This window comes from Catharus ustulatus, chromosome 6 (genome assembly GCF_009819885.2).
Source record: "Catharus ustulatus isolate bCatUst1 chromosome 6, bCatUst1.pri.v2, whole genome shotgun sequence".
Taxonomy (NCBI): Eukaryota; Metazoa; Chordata; class Aves; order Passeriformes; family Turdidae; genus Catharus; species Catharus ustulatus.
This window is the reverse complement of record NC_046226.1, coordinates 33,608,728-33,625,852: the sequence shown is the minus strand read 5'-3', so window position 1 is coordinate 33,625,852 and position 17,125 is coordinate 33,608,728. Positions and strand designations below refer to the sequence as shown.

At 39.6% G+C, this 17,125-nt stretch overlaps 1 protein-coding gene across 5 annotated transcripts in view; it reads right to left on the bottom strand.

The window, feature by feature from the left end:
• Positions 1 to 17,125, bottom strand: part of ZFYVE26 (zinc finger FYVE-type containing 26) — a 48,917-nt gene that overhangs the window by 8,660 nt on the left and 23,132 nt on the right. For 3 of the 5 annotated variants that reach the window (XM_033062502.1, XM_033062506.1, XM_033062503.1), the window contains 14 exons: positions 16,413 to 16,609; positions 15,362 to 15,466; positions 14,665 to 14,787; positions 13,981 to 14,157; positions 12,595 to 12,841; positions 11,396 to 11,494; positions 9,596 to 9,753; positions 8,526 to 8,695; positions 7,182 to 7,210; positions 5,030 to 5,151; positions 4,722 to 4,942; positions 3,953 to 4,100; positions 1,934 to 2,143; positions 1,224 to 1,439 (listed from right to left, as the gene is read on the bottom strand). In XM_033062502.1, the coding sequence (XP_032918393.1) occupies positions 1,224 to 1,439; positions 1,934 to 2,143; positions 3,953 to 4,100; positions 4,722 to 4,942; positions 5,030 to 5,151; positions 7,182 to 7,210; positions 8,526 to 8,695; positions 9,596 to 9,753; positions 11,396 to 11,494; positions 12,595 to 12,841; positions 13,981 to 14,157; positions 14,665 to 14,787; positions 15,362 to 15,466; positions 16,413 to 16,609 (2,222 nt within the window). The remainder of the gene's footprint in view (positions 1 to 1,223; positions 1,440 to 1,933; positions 2,144 to 3,952; positions 4,101 to 4,721; positions 4,943 to 5,029; positions 5,152 to 7,181; positions 7,211 to 8,525; positions 8,696 to 9,595; positions 9,754 to 11,395; positions 11,495 to 12,594; positions 12,842 to 13,980; positions 14,158 to 14,664; positions 14,788 to 15,361; positions 15,467 to 16,412; positions 16,610 to 17,125) is intronic. The other 2 variants (XM_033062505.1, XM_033062504.1) reach the window with 2 other exon arrangements.

Below are 17,125 nucleotides of genomic sequence, written 5' to 3'. Positions count from 1 at the left end.
TTTACTTCCCTTGACCTCTTGACTGTGGTCTTGCAAATGCAGCCTCACATGTGTTTCTTTCCACAGTAACATGAATATGTGTCAACAAGGCCACCACAAATGTTTTAAAGGCTTGATATAAAATATTTGAAATTTTTTTTGTATCTCAGAGTAAGATACAAGTGACAATATCTGCACACATGAAATGTCTCCAAACAACCAACTGCAAAATGTTTAGTCAGAAGCTTAGTACCTTACAGCTTTAGGGGAACAAACCCTCCTCTCTGGTTTGTATGACTACTACCAATTTCTTGTCCAAAACCTCCATACCAAATTGTCTGTCTAGATTATTTTCCAAGTCTGCTACGTAAGAGGTTAAATTATATCACCAACACTGTAAAAATACACAACTTTTCTTTAAAAGCAAATTTAAACTGATTTAAAGGATACATTTAAAAAAGTAATAATTCAATATGCCGATGACTATGAGAGCTTAGAATGACTGATGGTACAATGAGAAAGCAGAGTGGATAAGGCAACTTAATTTTCTATTAACAAATCTTATAGCGAGACAAAGACAATGGAAGTTGGTGTTTCAAGTTGTACATTCTCAATAAGAGTTATTTCAAGTATTAAAAAAAGAATCAGTAATTCAAACACAAGCACAACAACTTAGAAGAGGAAACAAAGAAAACACCACACTCTCACAAGCTGGTGAGGTATAATGGATTCACATCTCCTAAGAAGCACCCTTAATGTCTCAGTAAGAACCTGGAATAATTTCTAGATTTAATTTTAGTTTAGCACCAACAGAACTTTTCACTCCAGAGATACCTAAGTCCTCTTATTATGCAGTTTCCTTAAGGGAGAGCTGGAAACCACATTTTGGGCTCTCTAGACTTCTGCCCTCTATATTCCCTTATACTCCCAATGGTTACAGAAGTTTAAACATAGATTAACTCTACGACAACAGTCCCAGGTTTTCAACATCATAGAAAAAAAGACAAAGTGCTGTTGATGCAGGACCTCTACAAAAAACCAAAACTGCATGTTCTCTTCTCTAGATCTGTAAAGATCAATGCTGTTTTTCTGTCTCTATGAATTCCTGTCAGTCACTGGATAGTTTGCAAAACATCATTTCAGGACCTCAGCAAACTCCTTCACAGAAGAACACCCAAAGACTGCATGACACTCATTGCTGCTTTTTGAATTTCAGTTTCAGCGATGAAAATTGAATTACTCACCTTATTTAACAAGTGAAGCAGTGCTTCTCTCATACAGTCATGCCTCATGTAAAAGCTTATTATTGCCAGATTAGTGCCATAACTATGCAAATAGAACAAGCACTCCTGATAATAGCTGTTGTGTTGAATCTTCCCCTCACACATCATCTCCAGAGACAGACTTCTTGTTCTCAGTGTTGCTTCAAGTTCCCTCAATGTGGCAAAGTAATCATCGTCCTGCCATTAACACAGAGAATCAATTATAGGTGATCAGCAAGAGAAAACCTTTTCAGACAGGTCTTGTCACTCAGCCCTGAAGCATTTCTGTTACTATTGTTTTTAAAATAGGCATTGCTTCAGAGGAGTGAGAATCCAGCAATGCTTTTTATAAACACTAGACTGGAATCCTGCTATCAACAGATGTGCTGAATGTTGCTGGACCCAGTACAGCTGTTTCCAAGGACAGTTGAAGGCTTACTTTAAAAAAATTCCAGTGTCAACAGCTACTTCAATGACCCAGTTCAATGAGGCTTTTTTATTCTCCTAAAATATGTACTTGGTCCTTCATCATCATGATTCTGCAGTTATTTAGTATAAAAAGTAATTTTTTGGTACATAAAAAAAAACACCCTAACACCTGCTATTGTAAATGCATTGTGGCAAGATGTGCACTAAATCATCATTACTTGGCTTTGCCATAGCCCCTCAGAGTAGACAGAGAACATTCTTACTGTGATGAGTAATGGCTTCACTGTGGACTCCAGGTACTGTATCACATCCTGGACCAGCCTTGAACCATGGTTCAGCTGGTTTAGATCCATGGGTGGCTTTAAACATCGATTAAACTTCTCTCTTGCTGAAGTTAAATTTCCAGCTTTAAGGCAAGCCATGCCCCAGGCATGCCATGCTCCACCTGGATCCAATCCAGATTTTGTAGAAACCTAAATTCAAAATAATTTGTTAATATTACAACACAGCAATAGTCCCAGTACAGCAAATAAGAAAATAGGTTTATCAAACAGTCTGTGATTCTGACCTTTCCAGTCCCAGAGCACGTTTTCCATTAAAAACAAACAATTAAAAAACCATATGAAAAACCCATGCTGATTATTTCCGTATTACTGGCACAAAAAGCCAACTACCAGAACTCCCATGATCTCCAAATTTGGAGGTTATTTTTTATTGTATAAGCTTAAAGTATTGTTTATCTGGGAAATTTCAGTTCATGAGTTCTAAACCAGGACATTTTCACATCTGCTTTTCTAAAGTAGATAATTTTTTTCAGAGCAGAATTCATCAGATTTTAAAAAAGGCAACAAAAGATGCTTCATGAACTGCCAAGAAATTTTTTATTTCACACAACTTTGCTGATAAATTTTATTCTTGATTTTTTTAAGTAGATCTAAAGCTCTTTTAGCTGCCTTTAAACAAGAACTATTTCTATTCAAATAGGTCATCTATTCTTGCTGTTTATTACTGCTTAACAAATCTTTATACTATTTGTAGTATCATAATCCTGTATTTAACAAAGTGCAGTGCCAAAAAAGAGAGGCTTACAAAATCCTGGGAGCAGGATTAGCTGATGATAAACCATTTCAGATGAGCTCTGATGTATAGATTTGCCAGCATTGCTGATTTCCAAGTAAATGGTTGGGAAAGGTGCCTTACCAATGTCTGCTGTGAGATTACAGACAAATAGAATCTAACATTTACAGTAATTTCACGACTATAAGGCGCACCCTTTTGACTAAAATTTTCACCCGAACCCAGAAGTGCGCCTTGTAGTCCAGTGCGCCTTATATAATGGACAAGTTGCAAAATTTGCCAACCTGGAAGTGCAAGCCCACAACAGTCCCCAGCCGAGCAGAGCCCGCCCAGCGGTGGCATTGGGCCAGTGCCGGGCTGGGGTGGGCCCGGCGGCATCGGGGCAGCGGTGGCACGGGGGGAAAGCTGGCGGCGGCGGAGCAGCCCGGGCATGGGGGGGAAGCCCTGGCGGCGCAGCCCAGGTTGGGGGAAGAAAGTTGCCGGCATCGGGGCAGCGGCAGCGCAGGGCGAGCCCGCCGGCATGAGGACTCCTGGAACGCCCGGGCAGCACAGGGTTCCTGGAGCGCCAGGGGGGCGTGGGACACTCGGAGTGCCAGGGAACTCCTGGAGCAGCAGGGCCCCGGGATTCTGCACAGAGTAGCGGTGGGCATAGCCTGGCCCTGGAGACGCTGCATGGAGCAGCAGCAGGCATAGCCTGGCCCCACCGGGTACAGGCAGGCCCGGGGGCCCATGGTTGCCAGGTTGAGGCAGGGCCTTGGCCAGCAACCGCGCGGCGGGAGCTGGGGCGGATCCTCGCTGCAAAAAAGTAGTGCACCTTATAGTCCGGTGCGCCTTATGGTCGTGAAATTACTGTAAGCTTCAGATAAAGCCCTGCCATGAAGGGTGTCTCACCCTTTCTATTGGCTGCAAGATTCCTCCATTTTATGACTTCCTTGCAGTTAGTCCATTCCAATCTTAACTGTACCAGGAAACAAGGCCACTTATCCTTCCCTTCTGTAGCCTGCTCCACAGCAGGACTTTTCTGTCTCAGAAATTTTTTTTCCAGTGTTCAGAAAATTATTTCTTCCATGTTTAGAAACTTAATCTCAGTTTGTAACTGTTTAAATATTGTCCATTTCATATATCACATCCATCTGAATTCAGAAGAGAGGAAAACAAAAGCCACTAAAGAAGAATTAACACTGACATCCCTCCACCAGCATTACCTCTATAGCTAGTTCATAGTACTCTGCTTCCAAAAGCTGATTTCTCAATCTTGTTACTGCTGCTGGGAGAAGGATCTGATCCAAAGATGGCACTGGACGGTAGGCAGCAGCAACCAAAATATTCAGCACATCCACTTTGCTGATGTAGCTAGAGGTTAAAAAAATACATATCCTTTCACTATTACTGTACATTAAAGAACTTAATGTCAAAGACAACTCTTAGGACAGTGGTTTCTAATCACCAGTACACCACATTTCTCTATCCATCATACTATCCCTGCCAGAGTATTTGTTATTGTTTGGGGTTTCTTTGCCATGTTCAGTGTAACACACTGACTGAAGACACCAGCTATATTCTACCAAATCAAAGCAGTACATGTGAAATCTATATATCACACCTGCCACCTCAAGCTCTGTAAGACAAAATGTGAAGACAAAGTGTAAAATGTTCATTCTCAGGAAGCACAGGATTAAAATCCTGTATTAAAATACAGCTTGAAAGCAGACACACAATATCAGAAGTTATATATTCATCTTTGTGAATTATTTCTTCCTAATCAGAGAATTCTCTCAGTAATTGTTAAGTAGTCATACTGCTTGACATTCTCCTATATGAACTTCCACCTTATTCCTGCATTATGAACTTCTCATTTAAACTGGTCCACAGTACAAACACAAAACAACCCTTCCACCTCCATTCCCCAATGAAAAAAAGATAACACTCTTGAAAATACCACAATACATCCCAGTGAATATCTGATTAAGTCACCTGTCACAGAGAGCTAGGTCCTGGCTCCTTCCAGCTTTTACAAACATCATTTTAGCACTGAAGAGCAACTGTTTCATGATGTCCATGAGGAGTCCAGCATCCACCTCAGGATTAGTGAGCCCTTGGGACAACTTGCAGCAGTGTTCTATCAGTTGGTGGCCACACACTATGCTGTCACTGTGCAGGCTAAGGATGGCAATACACAAGGAAGAGCTGGGAGCCTGACAGTTTGAAGAAAGACAGACAAATATAGGTATTGAGGTAGTTCTCCAGTGAACTGCTTTTATGGGACCCTATCCTGACCTCACCTGTTCATAATAAAATTCACTGCGTACAATTTCATTCTCCTCTTCATTCAGGGAAAAAATCCATTCAAGATCAGTTGCCTTGGGTATTCGTACCACTGTGGAATATTCATTATTAGAAATTTCTACAGCAGAAAAGAAAACATCAGGTAAAATCATTGCATAAGAACCAACAAACCCAGCTAGGGACAAATAATGCAGAACATTCCTATCTTTTTTCATAAAACAGTCATCTATAATCCTCTCATTGTGCCATTTCCTGACAGCATCACATGTCCAGTACAGATCACAGAAACATTTCTTTACTTCAGCAGGCTGCCAAATGGTACCACCTTACTGTTATACTGTTACCAAAAACTGGTTCCAGTAAGGTATTTTCAAAAGATTTTTTAACTCTTATGCTACTGGGCATCAAGCACAGCAGCCTTCCCTCAGGCAAATTATTAAATATTTCTGAGCAGGAAGGACTGGAAATATGAGAGCTGTGGGTTTCAGCTCAAAGGGGAAAATAAAAAAAAAGAGTTGTAAAAGAAAGGGTAAATTGGCTTAACCACCTCTATGTTCTTTTCAGAATTCAGGTGATTTAACTATAGAGTCCATGAGCTTTAAGTCAAAAGATTTTAAGATGACCTAACTCCTAACGTTAAATTTTCTTATAAAACAGTACTGTAGAAAATTTGACTTCTGATCAAATTATTCAAGATTACATAATTTCTGTGAAAAGTACTTTTCTTTCCTCCAGATCAAGGGAATACTTGTTTTGAAACTTGTAAACCAGAACAGTTATAAATCAAATTCTGTCATCTGAGTGTAGCTGAGAGCACACAAGCCCTCTAATGCTCAAGTTTGTGACTGTGGTTCCAAAAATAATGGTCAATCTCACAATGCCAAGAAATGGAGAATAATGGCAATTTGGTATTCTTTCCTCTGGAAAAAAAATTAGGAAGTCTCAAAACGTACTAATTTAGACCTCACATCCCATTTTAGAGTATTGAGTAACTCTAAAATTGTATGGTGAATTTAAAAAAAACCCAAAGCAACCAAACCACCATCCCCCTTGTGCTTTTCCAAGTTGAACTGGAAACTGAACTGACAAAAATAAATTAGGCTAGAAAATATTTGATAAGCCTCCTTCACACTCCCACCAGGTAAGTCAGAAAAGCAAAATAAAACTCTTTCCCTCTTAAATCTGAGGATTTCCACATTGTTCTTATCCACTCTTACTGAATGGATAACATAGGTCCAGTGATATGTAGCAATGCTACACAAAAGCTAAATTTCAGCTGTTTCAGTCTTGAAACAAAGGTAGCAGTAAAGCAAGCTTCCATCAGCAGCAGGGGAAAAAAATCTCAAATAGCCCATCATACTTAAAAAAGGAACAAATAAGGAAAAATACTCTTATTTGCTTTGTTATTACACAAATGCAAATTTTGCACCATGTTTCATGCTACTGTTATGAGCACTTCATGTAACTGTCTTGTTCTGACAGAACTTCACATCAGCGTAGGAAAATTTTGCAGAATCACCTAAAACACCAAAACCAGTAAATAACTCCCAAAGAAAAATAGCAGAGGAAAAGTCAATTAAATTTTGCTATTATTCCTGAAGTTTAAGGTAGTAGATTTAGAAATTGAGGCACCAAAATACAGTTACTATTTTCATGCAATCAACACAGGAGATGGAACTCGGGACACAACCATGAGAGAGGTCTCATGCTGTGCTACCTCCAGGCATCATGGGGTATAAAACACCACAGCACGCTGCAGTGGTACTCAGCATTGTATTGTCGTGGTTTATAAAAAGAGGATCCCTCAGCACTGCTCTGTAGTGAGCTAATTAATTCCTACTCACACCACTGCCTCTCACTGACTCTTTCTAGGATGAAAAGTGGATTCTCCAACTTTTTCAGTTCCTTTCTGTAACACCCATCCAACACATTCAATATTGGCTCAGATGTCTCTCCTAAGTCTCAATTTCCATTCACTGAAGTTTGAAATGCTCAATTTTAGCCTGCACATGCAAACACCATCAGTGATACAGCTGAAGTTTTGATCACGCTTTAGCTGCACCTACTAGCTTCAGTATCAGCTTCCAGTATCTAACTGCTAATCAGACAATTTAGAAAATTGAGATTTAACATTACTCCATTCCTTACCTTCCACTAGGTCCTGATCTTCTTTTCTGCTGTAATAAAATGACAGAAAGAACCATCATGCCTACTCCAGCACACAAAACATGTTTTTAAGGCAGACATCAGTATGGCTACCCTCTTCAGAACACTGCTCTGTAAAACTCCAACACCTATCCTTACCTATCCTTTTCAACACACTGCCCTGCCCCTAATCCCTTCTGTTTGGAAATCTAAGATTCTGCCTCTGTATTGGTGTATTTCAACTGCACTAAGTCATTGGCTCTTATGACCTTCTGTAGGATCAGTACTGTTACACACATCAGAAAAAAGCAGACACTGAGAACAAGAACTGCCCGGTATCGGGACATATCAGAGCTAAAATGAAGCCTTTGGTATCCAAGTCTCTGACCTTAAGATTTAGTTGGGTTTCATATACAAACAGGTTGAGTATAAAAATACCCAGACAATTAATTAAAACCTGGCAGGAGGCATTCAAGCACTGTGTTGAACCCTGCTGGCCTAATCTGGCAATGTAAGCAACCACTCTGACACAAACTGTTCAGCTGCAAGTGATTGCTTGTTTTTTCATAGGTTCCCTTTCAGATCTGCACAGATTGCTCTTTTCCTAGGAAGCCTGCTGATACTGCCATAGTGCATACTGCTATTTGCAGGCTTGATAGAAAAGGAGAAATGCATCTGGAAGCATGGCTGGGAAAGGTAAATCTTATTCTCTGTGACCCTGTCAAGCCTGCTCAAGGTCACAGAGAATAAACACTTCTCAGTTGCACTTTTCACCAGCTGGCCTGTGTAGACACAATGAATTTCAGTCCGATTCTCAGTAGAAAGCAATCACATAATGAAAATTTGTCATCACATCTGTCCCTTTTACTAAAGGCAGTTTCAAAGCCTATCCAATCAGATACTTGCTTTTTAATTCCCAAGGGTTCAGGGAGCCATAATCAAGGGATTATGGAATAACTAAAACCCTGGTATGTTCAGCAGAGCTAGTCAACATGCAATATTAATCCAGGAGTTGAGTATACTGCAAGGAACTTTGTCACAATTTGTAGCAATTTGTGCTATGTTTTGCATCAAAGCTTTCCATTTTTAGTTTAGTGATTAATTGATGCTTAAAGAATTATTGATACTTAAAGAATGTGTTGCCTTGCCCTCCAATGTTCTTTCCAATGTGAAAAGTAAAGTGAGGCACAAGGAACATTCCCACACCTACCAAACCTGAAAATCCCAACAGCTGGAGGCCAAACAGCTGATGTTACATTACCCAGATAAATCCAAATGCCTATGTCTCTCTCATTCCATTCATTCACTCTGCTGAAAATTGAGGAGAACTAGGACAGAAGGACTTACATGCTTGTGTCTTGCACCAAGCCAGGCATGTTTTCTCTGTTGTAGTAGCTATAGCATTGATCACATACACGAGACAGATTTTCTCTGCAAGCTTCTATTTCCATTTTCTTGGTAGAGCAAGAGCTGCACACCAGCCTGCCACAGCGCCTGCAGTGATGGCGCCTGTTAAACTAAGCAAAAGAGGTCATGGATGAGTCACAAAGAGAATTCACTGAAGTCCCCTCCTGTGTCTTTCTCCACTTGTGAGTAAACTTATTTCATTAGAAGAGGAGAAACACCATGCAGAATAAGGCTTTTCAGAATTATACAGTTAAATTCCTCTTTGAGGAAAGCATAGCAAAAAAGAAATCAAACCCCAAACCCACAGGCCAGTTGCAGCAGCCTTGGGCTTTATATTTCTTAAATTGTATCCCAGTTTTGATCACAAAGCTAATCAGATCATGTCCAGGAAAAATTAAAAGCTCTAGACTGTTTTTCTGATACCACTGTAGAAATTTCCAAATCAAAAAGCAACAGATACTTTTGAGAAAACAGTACTGTTTCTAAGCAGCAGAAGATAACAGACTGCCCGCACACCTGCAAAATTAAAAGTTAATGTTCTCCCTTAGAGCACTAATGCAGTTATTGCTCAAGTACTCTGTGAAACAATAGTTTTCAGAAAAGTGTAACCAACAGCAAAGATTTAATTTTCTATACTTGTAATCTGAATCACACAGTGATCATGTTATTTCTTGCCAGCAGAGTCAACTACACAGCTTTGGAATATTAATACTGCTGCTGTTACACATTTTTCAGATCCCATAGTTGTCTTCTCTCTGATGACCAGATTTCCTCTTCAGGCTCTATCACTTCATGGAACTCTGCAAGGAGCTAACTGTTGTCAGTCTCCTCAACCACTCTAAATAGAAACTAGTGGTTAAATACCAAAGGACTGGCAATCTTTTTGGGCCCATGGTGATGCAGACAAACCTGCTAAAGTAGCTCAGGTCTTTCAGGAAACAGACTATGAGGAAGTGGTCATATTAAGATCACAGTTCTAGGAGTGTCTGTACTTCATTTTTGCTCCTTACCATAGTGAAGCGCTCAGTTTTGCAAACCATACATATTGTTTCTGTGTCATCAGGTATCCACTGCTGCTTTGGTGGTGGCTTCTCAGGAGGCACAAATTCTTGAGGAAACAAGTTCTGCTGTAGACTTCTGTCTCTGGGACTTGCAGATATGGTTGCACCTGAAAATGAGCCAGGCCAAGAAAAACATGGAGTGGAATTTATGCTGTCTAATAGAGTCTCAAGTACCAGAAAACACTACAGATTCAATGAGGCCGTAAGATCTTTCTGCTTCACAAGATGACTACTACCAGTATCTTTCAGCTTGGCACGGCAGAATGACATGGTATAAGGAATATATATGCTTTAAACTAGGACTGTAAGATAGTAAACTTACAGCTCTTCAATGCTGACAAGCAAGAGGATGTACTTATTAAGAGACATTTACAAAAATCAGAGAGGTATAAGACAGCGTGTCAACATCTGTTCTTGTATCACAAGTAGAGATTTGGGGGAGGAAGAATTAAAAATACCATGGTCATTGGATACCAAAAAGCAATACAGCATAAAATAGAATCTTCAGTATATCCAGTGTTGACATTCCTGAAGACTGGGAGTTTGCTTTGTTATCTCAGGAGAGATGTGGTACGGCTAGCAACAGCCTGGCCCCCACTATCCTGGTCGCCTTTTCAATCTGCTGTGGGGAAATCAGTTCACAGAGGCAGGAATTTAAGTGTGGCCTTTGGGACCTTCGACCCCAACAGTGACATACTCATTGAATGAAGTTTACAGTATTAGATAGGTTTTTAGTTTACATGATGTGAGTCAGTTACACAACAGGCTAATTAAAAAGTTCAGCATGCCACTGCAAGCCCTGTAAGCCCACCTTCTGTGTACATGCATATGAACAACAAAAATCTCCATTTCACTAAAGCTAACTCATTCTCATTCAAGTAGATAACCAGATTGCAAACAAACATTAAAGGACCATGCATTCAAATTTTTTAACAGGACAGCGATATTAGGCTGACAATTATAAGAAAAAAACTGAAGAGCTACACAGTCCAATCCAAAATACTGATGTCACTTAATGTAAGCAAGAAGATATAGATCAGAATACAGAAACAGGAAATAGTTCTGACACCCTAAACTGTAACTTAGGATATCATTCTGCAGTTCTAGTTCAGGCCCATCACTTACTAAGAATTATCATCCTTGGAGGTCTGAGGATAGATATTCTGTTAGTCTTTCCCTGAGAGCACACACAGATGGTGCATCTCTTGCATAACTTGCTAAACAGAACCTGCTTCTTAGCTACAAATATTCTCCAATTGTTCTGGCTTAAATTACTTAGTTTCCACTTTTTTGTGTCCAAGGACTGTGAGGGGAGCCTCTCAGACAATACAAGGTCTGCTATCTTCCTCAGGTCACAACAGAGGTCCTAGGAAAAAAAAATAATTCAAGGACCGTAGAATGGCATACCCAGTGAACTAACTGGGATAAAATGGCTGGGAGGGGCTGATCTCCACTGGAGAAGGGGTTGGGCACTGGTCAGAAGGTGGTGGGCAATTTTATTATACAGCACTTGTTTTTTCTTGGGTTTTGTTCTTCTTTTCTTTTTTTTAAATCTCCCTTTTCATCATCATCATTACTACATTTTACTTGAGTACAGTTACTAAACTGTCGCTACTTCAACCCACAGGTTTTACCCTTTTCCAAATCTCTTCTATATCCCACATGTGAAGGGGCTGGTGGGGGAATGATCAAGCAGCTGTAGTTGCTGCTGAGGTTAAAATCTAACAGGCACCAAGGTCTTAACCTTACCAGTAGAGCTGACAGAAGATTGTTCTGATGATCCTGATTTAGACGATGCTTCACACTCCAATACCTGATTGAGACTTTCTTGAATACGTATCAGAGAATCTAGGACAAAGGGAAGAAAGCGGGGGAAGGAAATCAGAACAATACTGGTCAATACAACAACTGTTTTCAAGAAGATTAGAGGAATCCATTCACAGGAGTATGTAAGAAGGTCAGCACAAAACTTATGGAATTACATATTACTGTTTGCATGCAAATTAGTCCACAGCAATTAACGCTAAACTGTATAAAATTCAATTACCTAAAAAGCAAAGAAAGAGATCCTTATCAAAGCAAGAGAGTAATGATAGCTATAGGAACAATATAGCAGAGATGTGTAAACAATTGATTAGTACAAGATGCTCATGGCAAATACTAAATGCTTCACATTGCAGTGGAAGGAACACGCAAAGTTGTAGATCATTTGGCAGGAAGAGACAGATTAAGTCTGATGCTTTTATGTTAGCAAGAGCTCCATCTTCAAATCACAAAATGAAGTCAACACTTGGAAACTGGCAGAATGCAAACTGGTGCCATACCAGCAGGTATAAATAGATAAAGATAGGTACAGAACCATACATTTTTAATAGTGACACAAAAGCATTGGAATGGATCTGCAGCACCCTCTGCTGTTCCAGTTCAAAAACCTTGAAAAAAGCTAAGTGCACAAGACTCAAAGACAACATGGATGAGAAGGGATTGGCAAGCCAGAAAGGAGAATCATAACAAGACTGTTAAACATAACTACCAGTCTAGAAGTTTTCTATATGAAAAAGGAATAGGACTCTGGTAGGAGGAAATACTACAGAAGACTAAATCGCCATTCTACTTGAGGGAACATGTAGTTAGCTGCAGGCTCTAGAAGTGCTTAAGTTGTCAGTGACTTTGTATTAAATAGGAGTAAAATAAAACTGATCAATATTATACAAGAAAATAAACCTCAGTAAGGAACAACATAGAAAAGTCTGAGAAACTTTTGGAGCTGTTAGTCCCTGAAAACATCTATTTACAAGAAAGGCAAAGACTTTAACAATACTTTCTGGGCTAGAGGGAGACTGGAGGCACACATCTAAAAATGTTATGGCACGATTGCTGAAATTATTCTGGGAGGATTTTGGCCCTTCTTTCCCAAATGAAAAACAGCATTCTGATACGACAGTTACCTGATCTCTTTTCTTTTAATGTGAAAGGGAAGTTGAGAGCCTTTTCTGCATACTTGGAAAGCAAACTGTCAATGTCCTCTACAGTAAAACCGATTTCCTGCCCTGCTAAGAGCTGGTGGAGTGTCTGCACAGCTACAGCTACCCAGTCCACCTTCATATTCATGAGGAGCTGTTCCAGCATTAGCAGCGGCCTTGAGGAGAGGTGGGCGTAGTTAACGCGGGAGAGCTCAGGCAGAGTCAGCAGCACCTGAGACACAAGAAAAAAAATCTATCATAAAATTACACACCTTTAAATCTGTGTTTCTGGGAAATTAAAGACAAGAAACTACAGCAATAACTTACGCAGAGAACGGGATGACATGTGGAGGTCAAAGAAAGGAAGTGGGACTTCTCAAACCAACTCCTACTTCTGTTACTGAATTACTGAGAGGATTTGCAGAATCACTTGGCTTCTGCTTTCCATGCTACAAAACACTGCCTCGTTTCAGAGGATATGGAAGAGTGGAAAATCTTTTGTAACCTGTGATAAGTATGCTGTAGCAGAGTACAGCACATTCTCTTATTAAAAGAAACTTATAACAAGTATATTAGCCCAATCCTTAACCAGTTAATCATTTGAGGAAATGTTAAGGGGAGAAAGTAAAAGCAATTCTCTTTTAGATGGACAGTTAATATGGATGCTTTTCAAATTAAGTCATCTCTTCAGAAGGAACAAGTAAAGAAACAGGCAGCCCAGCAAAATACTGTTGTGGCCCACACTGGAGCAAGCTGCTGTTTACAGTCTTAAACCAAAACAGACATTACCAAAAGCACTGCATTTTGTTTATATGTAATGCATTCAACTGAGGTAATCAGCTGATTAATTCATCTCTTCTCAGACTGAGCACAGAACCTGTGTGACTTCTGTAAAGGCAGTGGCCATCCAAAAAGAGGAGTGATACTCTTCACCTTTGGAAGGCACTTGGGAGAAACATGAAGTCAAAATAACACCATACATGTGGGCATATGTAGGACACCTGGTGTTACTGATACAGAGAGTAAGTTGAGCATACCTTCTTCTTCACTTGGGACAAAGATAGCAACTGTTCTGATGAACTCCACAATTTTATTTTATCCCACCCTATCCTTTTTCAACCTGTGTGTTCCTCAAACACAAGACTGCTTTGTTCATAATATGGAACTGCAAAAATGGAGAAAGGAAAGAGAACCTTTAGGCAATCTCTAACTTTCCTTTGGATCCTGAGACTCAGGATCTTAGACCTGATGTGGTGAGAATGCTCTGGTAAAACCTACAGATTTTTTACATTATGGAAATATTATGCATTAGAAAATTACTTATACAGCTATTTACTGCTGTTAATCCCTCAAGGCAGGGTTTTTACTGACCTTTGATCCTATATAGAGTGCCTGGATTTCATTCCGGCGGGATGTTGTCAGACTGGCATAGAAGTGAGCTGTGAGGTAATCAGCCAAGAAGTGAGAGGCTGCCAAGTTCGGATGCTGGTCAAGGGACTGTTCACTGATGGCAAGGCTAACACCAGGGTCTTCGATTCTTTGTAAAAGCTACAAAACCAAACAAAATACAGTGAAACCCTGCAACATTCCTGGAAAGCAGACTTCTGTCTGCAACAGTTTATTACCCTACAATGTTCCAGCAAGAAAATTCATTCACTCTCTAAGTCTCTAAGTCATAGCTCCATCAATATTAAAACCAAAAATGTTCACATCCCTGATATGGGCACTGAAGCACAGCTGACCAATTCATGTTATTAGTTTCTTCAGCAGCACAGACATGCTTCATTATGATTTTTCAAATCATAGGAATCAAAGGAGCTTTATATTTCCACATAAGTAACATTTGTGCTATTAGGTCCAAGAACTAAATTGCCAAGCTGGATTTTACTTAAGCAGAACAGGGGAGAGCTAGGATCTTAAAAGCTTATCTAAGCAAATAACATCTCTTAAGGGTGGAACTAAAAAGAGCATGAAAATACACACAGTGAAGGCAGGAAAAACAGCTGTCCACTTATTTGATCTGTGGCTATGAGGCTGAGAGTGTCTTGCTAATACCTGCAATGCCTTTTCCATGTCTCCCATCTCCAGTAAGTGGAGAAGGTGTTCACGGTGCAGGTTGATCAAGTCTTCTCTTGGGACGGGATATAAGTGTCCCCATTCCTCACACAATTCATAATCCTAAAGAATCAAAAAATACCCAAAATAAAAACAAAAGGACAAACTCTACTCTCCCTGACAGTTGTTTCTCCCAAAGTTCTGATCAAGAGATTCTGTAGCTTAGACTCCTTTCCCAGATTAAAAAAAAAAAATTACATTGACAAGGGAAGATGATATTCAATTTCATCAGTCACAGCCTGCATTTAAAATACCTTGGTTACTTTAGAGTAAACAAGTTAGTTTCTCAGGAAGACACTTAAAGCCAGACAGATTTACAATATTAGCATTTACCTAGTAATCAAATCTGTATTATGACCAAAGTTATGCTATTTTAAAATCTTCAAAATTGTAAAAGAAAAGAACAGGCCATATCTCAGAGTAAGAGTTTGAACTAAAACATAAGAATTATTAACTGCATGTAAATCTTGATATTAAACACAGATCTGTATTTGTTTCTGTAGCACAGTGCTGAGTAAAGGAATCCTTCCTCCCAAGGTAATCTCCACTGATCATTGTTTTAAGATGCTATTTTGAATTTATTTACTCAAAGTTTAATGCATTCTAATATAACAAAATTCACATGACGACGTCTAACCTTTGCTTTCAGAATGATATTCATGACAGCCTGGGGGTCATCAGTGCAGGCTCTTTTCAGATCCTGCCAGTCATTCCACAGTGGTTCATTTTGCACATTCAAAATCTGAAAAAGTTAATATAGAGTAGCACAAGTTCAAGAATTTTAATTTATAGCAATCAACAGCCTAAGAAAACAGCTGAGCTGATCACATCAACAGGTGCTTCATAGAATGAAAAATTTAAAAAGGAGACCCACATTTATCTCTAGCCCTTTTCAGGGATGATGTAATGCCCTTGAGTGCAAAAAACCCCTCCAGTTTTAATGGATGTGAGTCTAAAAAGCACATTTATAAGGGAAGGTTTTTGGAAGATGAGATGGCAATAATTATGGATGTAAAAGTACACGTTTAATGCAGATGTTGCTGGCACAAACAGAGACACAGCTGAACTGTCAGTTAGCAGAACTCCCACCAGACAGAACTCAGCAGGGGTGGCTCCTTATTTTGCTGTTTGGTTTTTCAGTCTGTGCTGAACTCCAGGCCAGCCTGTCTGACTTACCCTGGGTATCTGCACTATGCTGCAGTTAGAAGAACTGACTGCAATACAAACTTGCTCCTTGGACCACCAGTCTCATACATTTCTCAAACCTGTAAAATGATTAACTGCCATAGAAAGCTTTGAGAGGCTCTAGAATTTATACAGAGTGGAAACCACCAGTCTTGTACATTTCTCAAACCTGTAAAATGATTAACTGTCATAGAAAGCTTTGAGAGGCTCTAGAATTTATATAGAGTGGAAAACAATTTGCAAAACAATCAGATTCACACAACCATTTATATCTAAACAGGTTTGCAGACCTGAATGCTAATAGGTGAGTGGGAAAGTTATGAAGGATGGAAGCTGAGTGCTAACTGGATACTGCAGTACTGCACATGAACTGTTTTGGATAAGACTAGAAAAGCTCTCATGATCAAAAAAGAACCAAGGCTTAAAGCTTTTCAGAGGGCAAGCAACATTTGCTTCCTGCTTCCTATTTCACCTCACTGGTTACTTGAAGAATGACTATGTACCTTTTGATAAACCTGAAGTTCTTTCCTCCTGCTCTGCAGATTGGCTTTTAGTTCATGAGGTATGCCCAGATCAGAAATGCAGTAAGCTAGAATTTCCAAACAGGCATCAAGGGGCCACTTGTCCAGACAGCGCAGGGCCAATCTACTTCTCAACACTGCATTTTTTACTGGAAACAAGTATTGCCAACCATCCTTATCTGTGGAGGAAACAAAGCACTAATTTGAAATTCAGTTTCTATAATTTGGAAAAAAACCAAAATCCTTATCTTTGCTGGATCACATCAACAAAAGAAACACTGACAGGGCTGAAAAATCTTTGTAAGAGTCATCCCAAGCATCAATTTTTGGGAAGCATCCAGAGTTAGCATGAGATACTATTCAGAATCCAAAATGCACCTTTCACAGATCACATCATCCAATGCATGACAATGACACTGCTGTAAGAGATGTTCCATTAGCAGTACAATGATTACTGTGTCCTGATGTATTCGGCTCTTCACACAAAAATAACACCACATATGCATTCCAGTTCTATAAATTTGTCATGATTTTGCTGTTTCACATGATTTGTGAAACAGAAACAATACCGTCAGAGAAAGCAAATTCAGGATGATGAAAGGAAAATTATCTATTTCTCTCTCTGGATTTGCCCAAGGACCATTACTTTGGTTTCTATGTCTTGATCCAGGCTGCATTCTTTATTAAAATAAAAA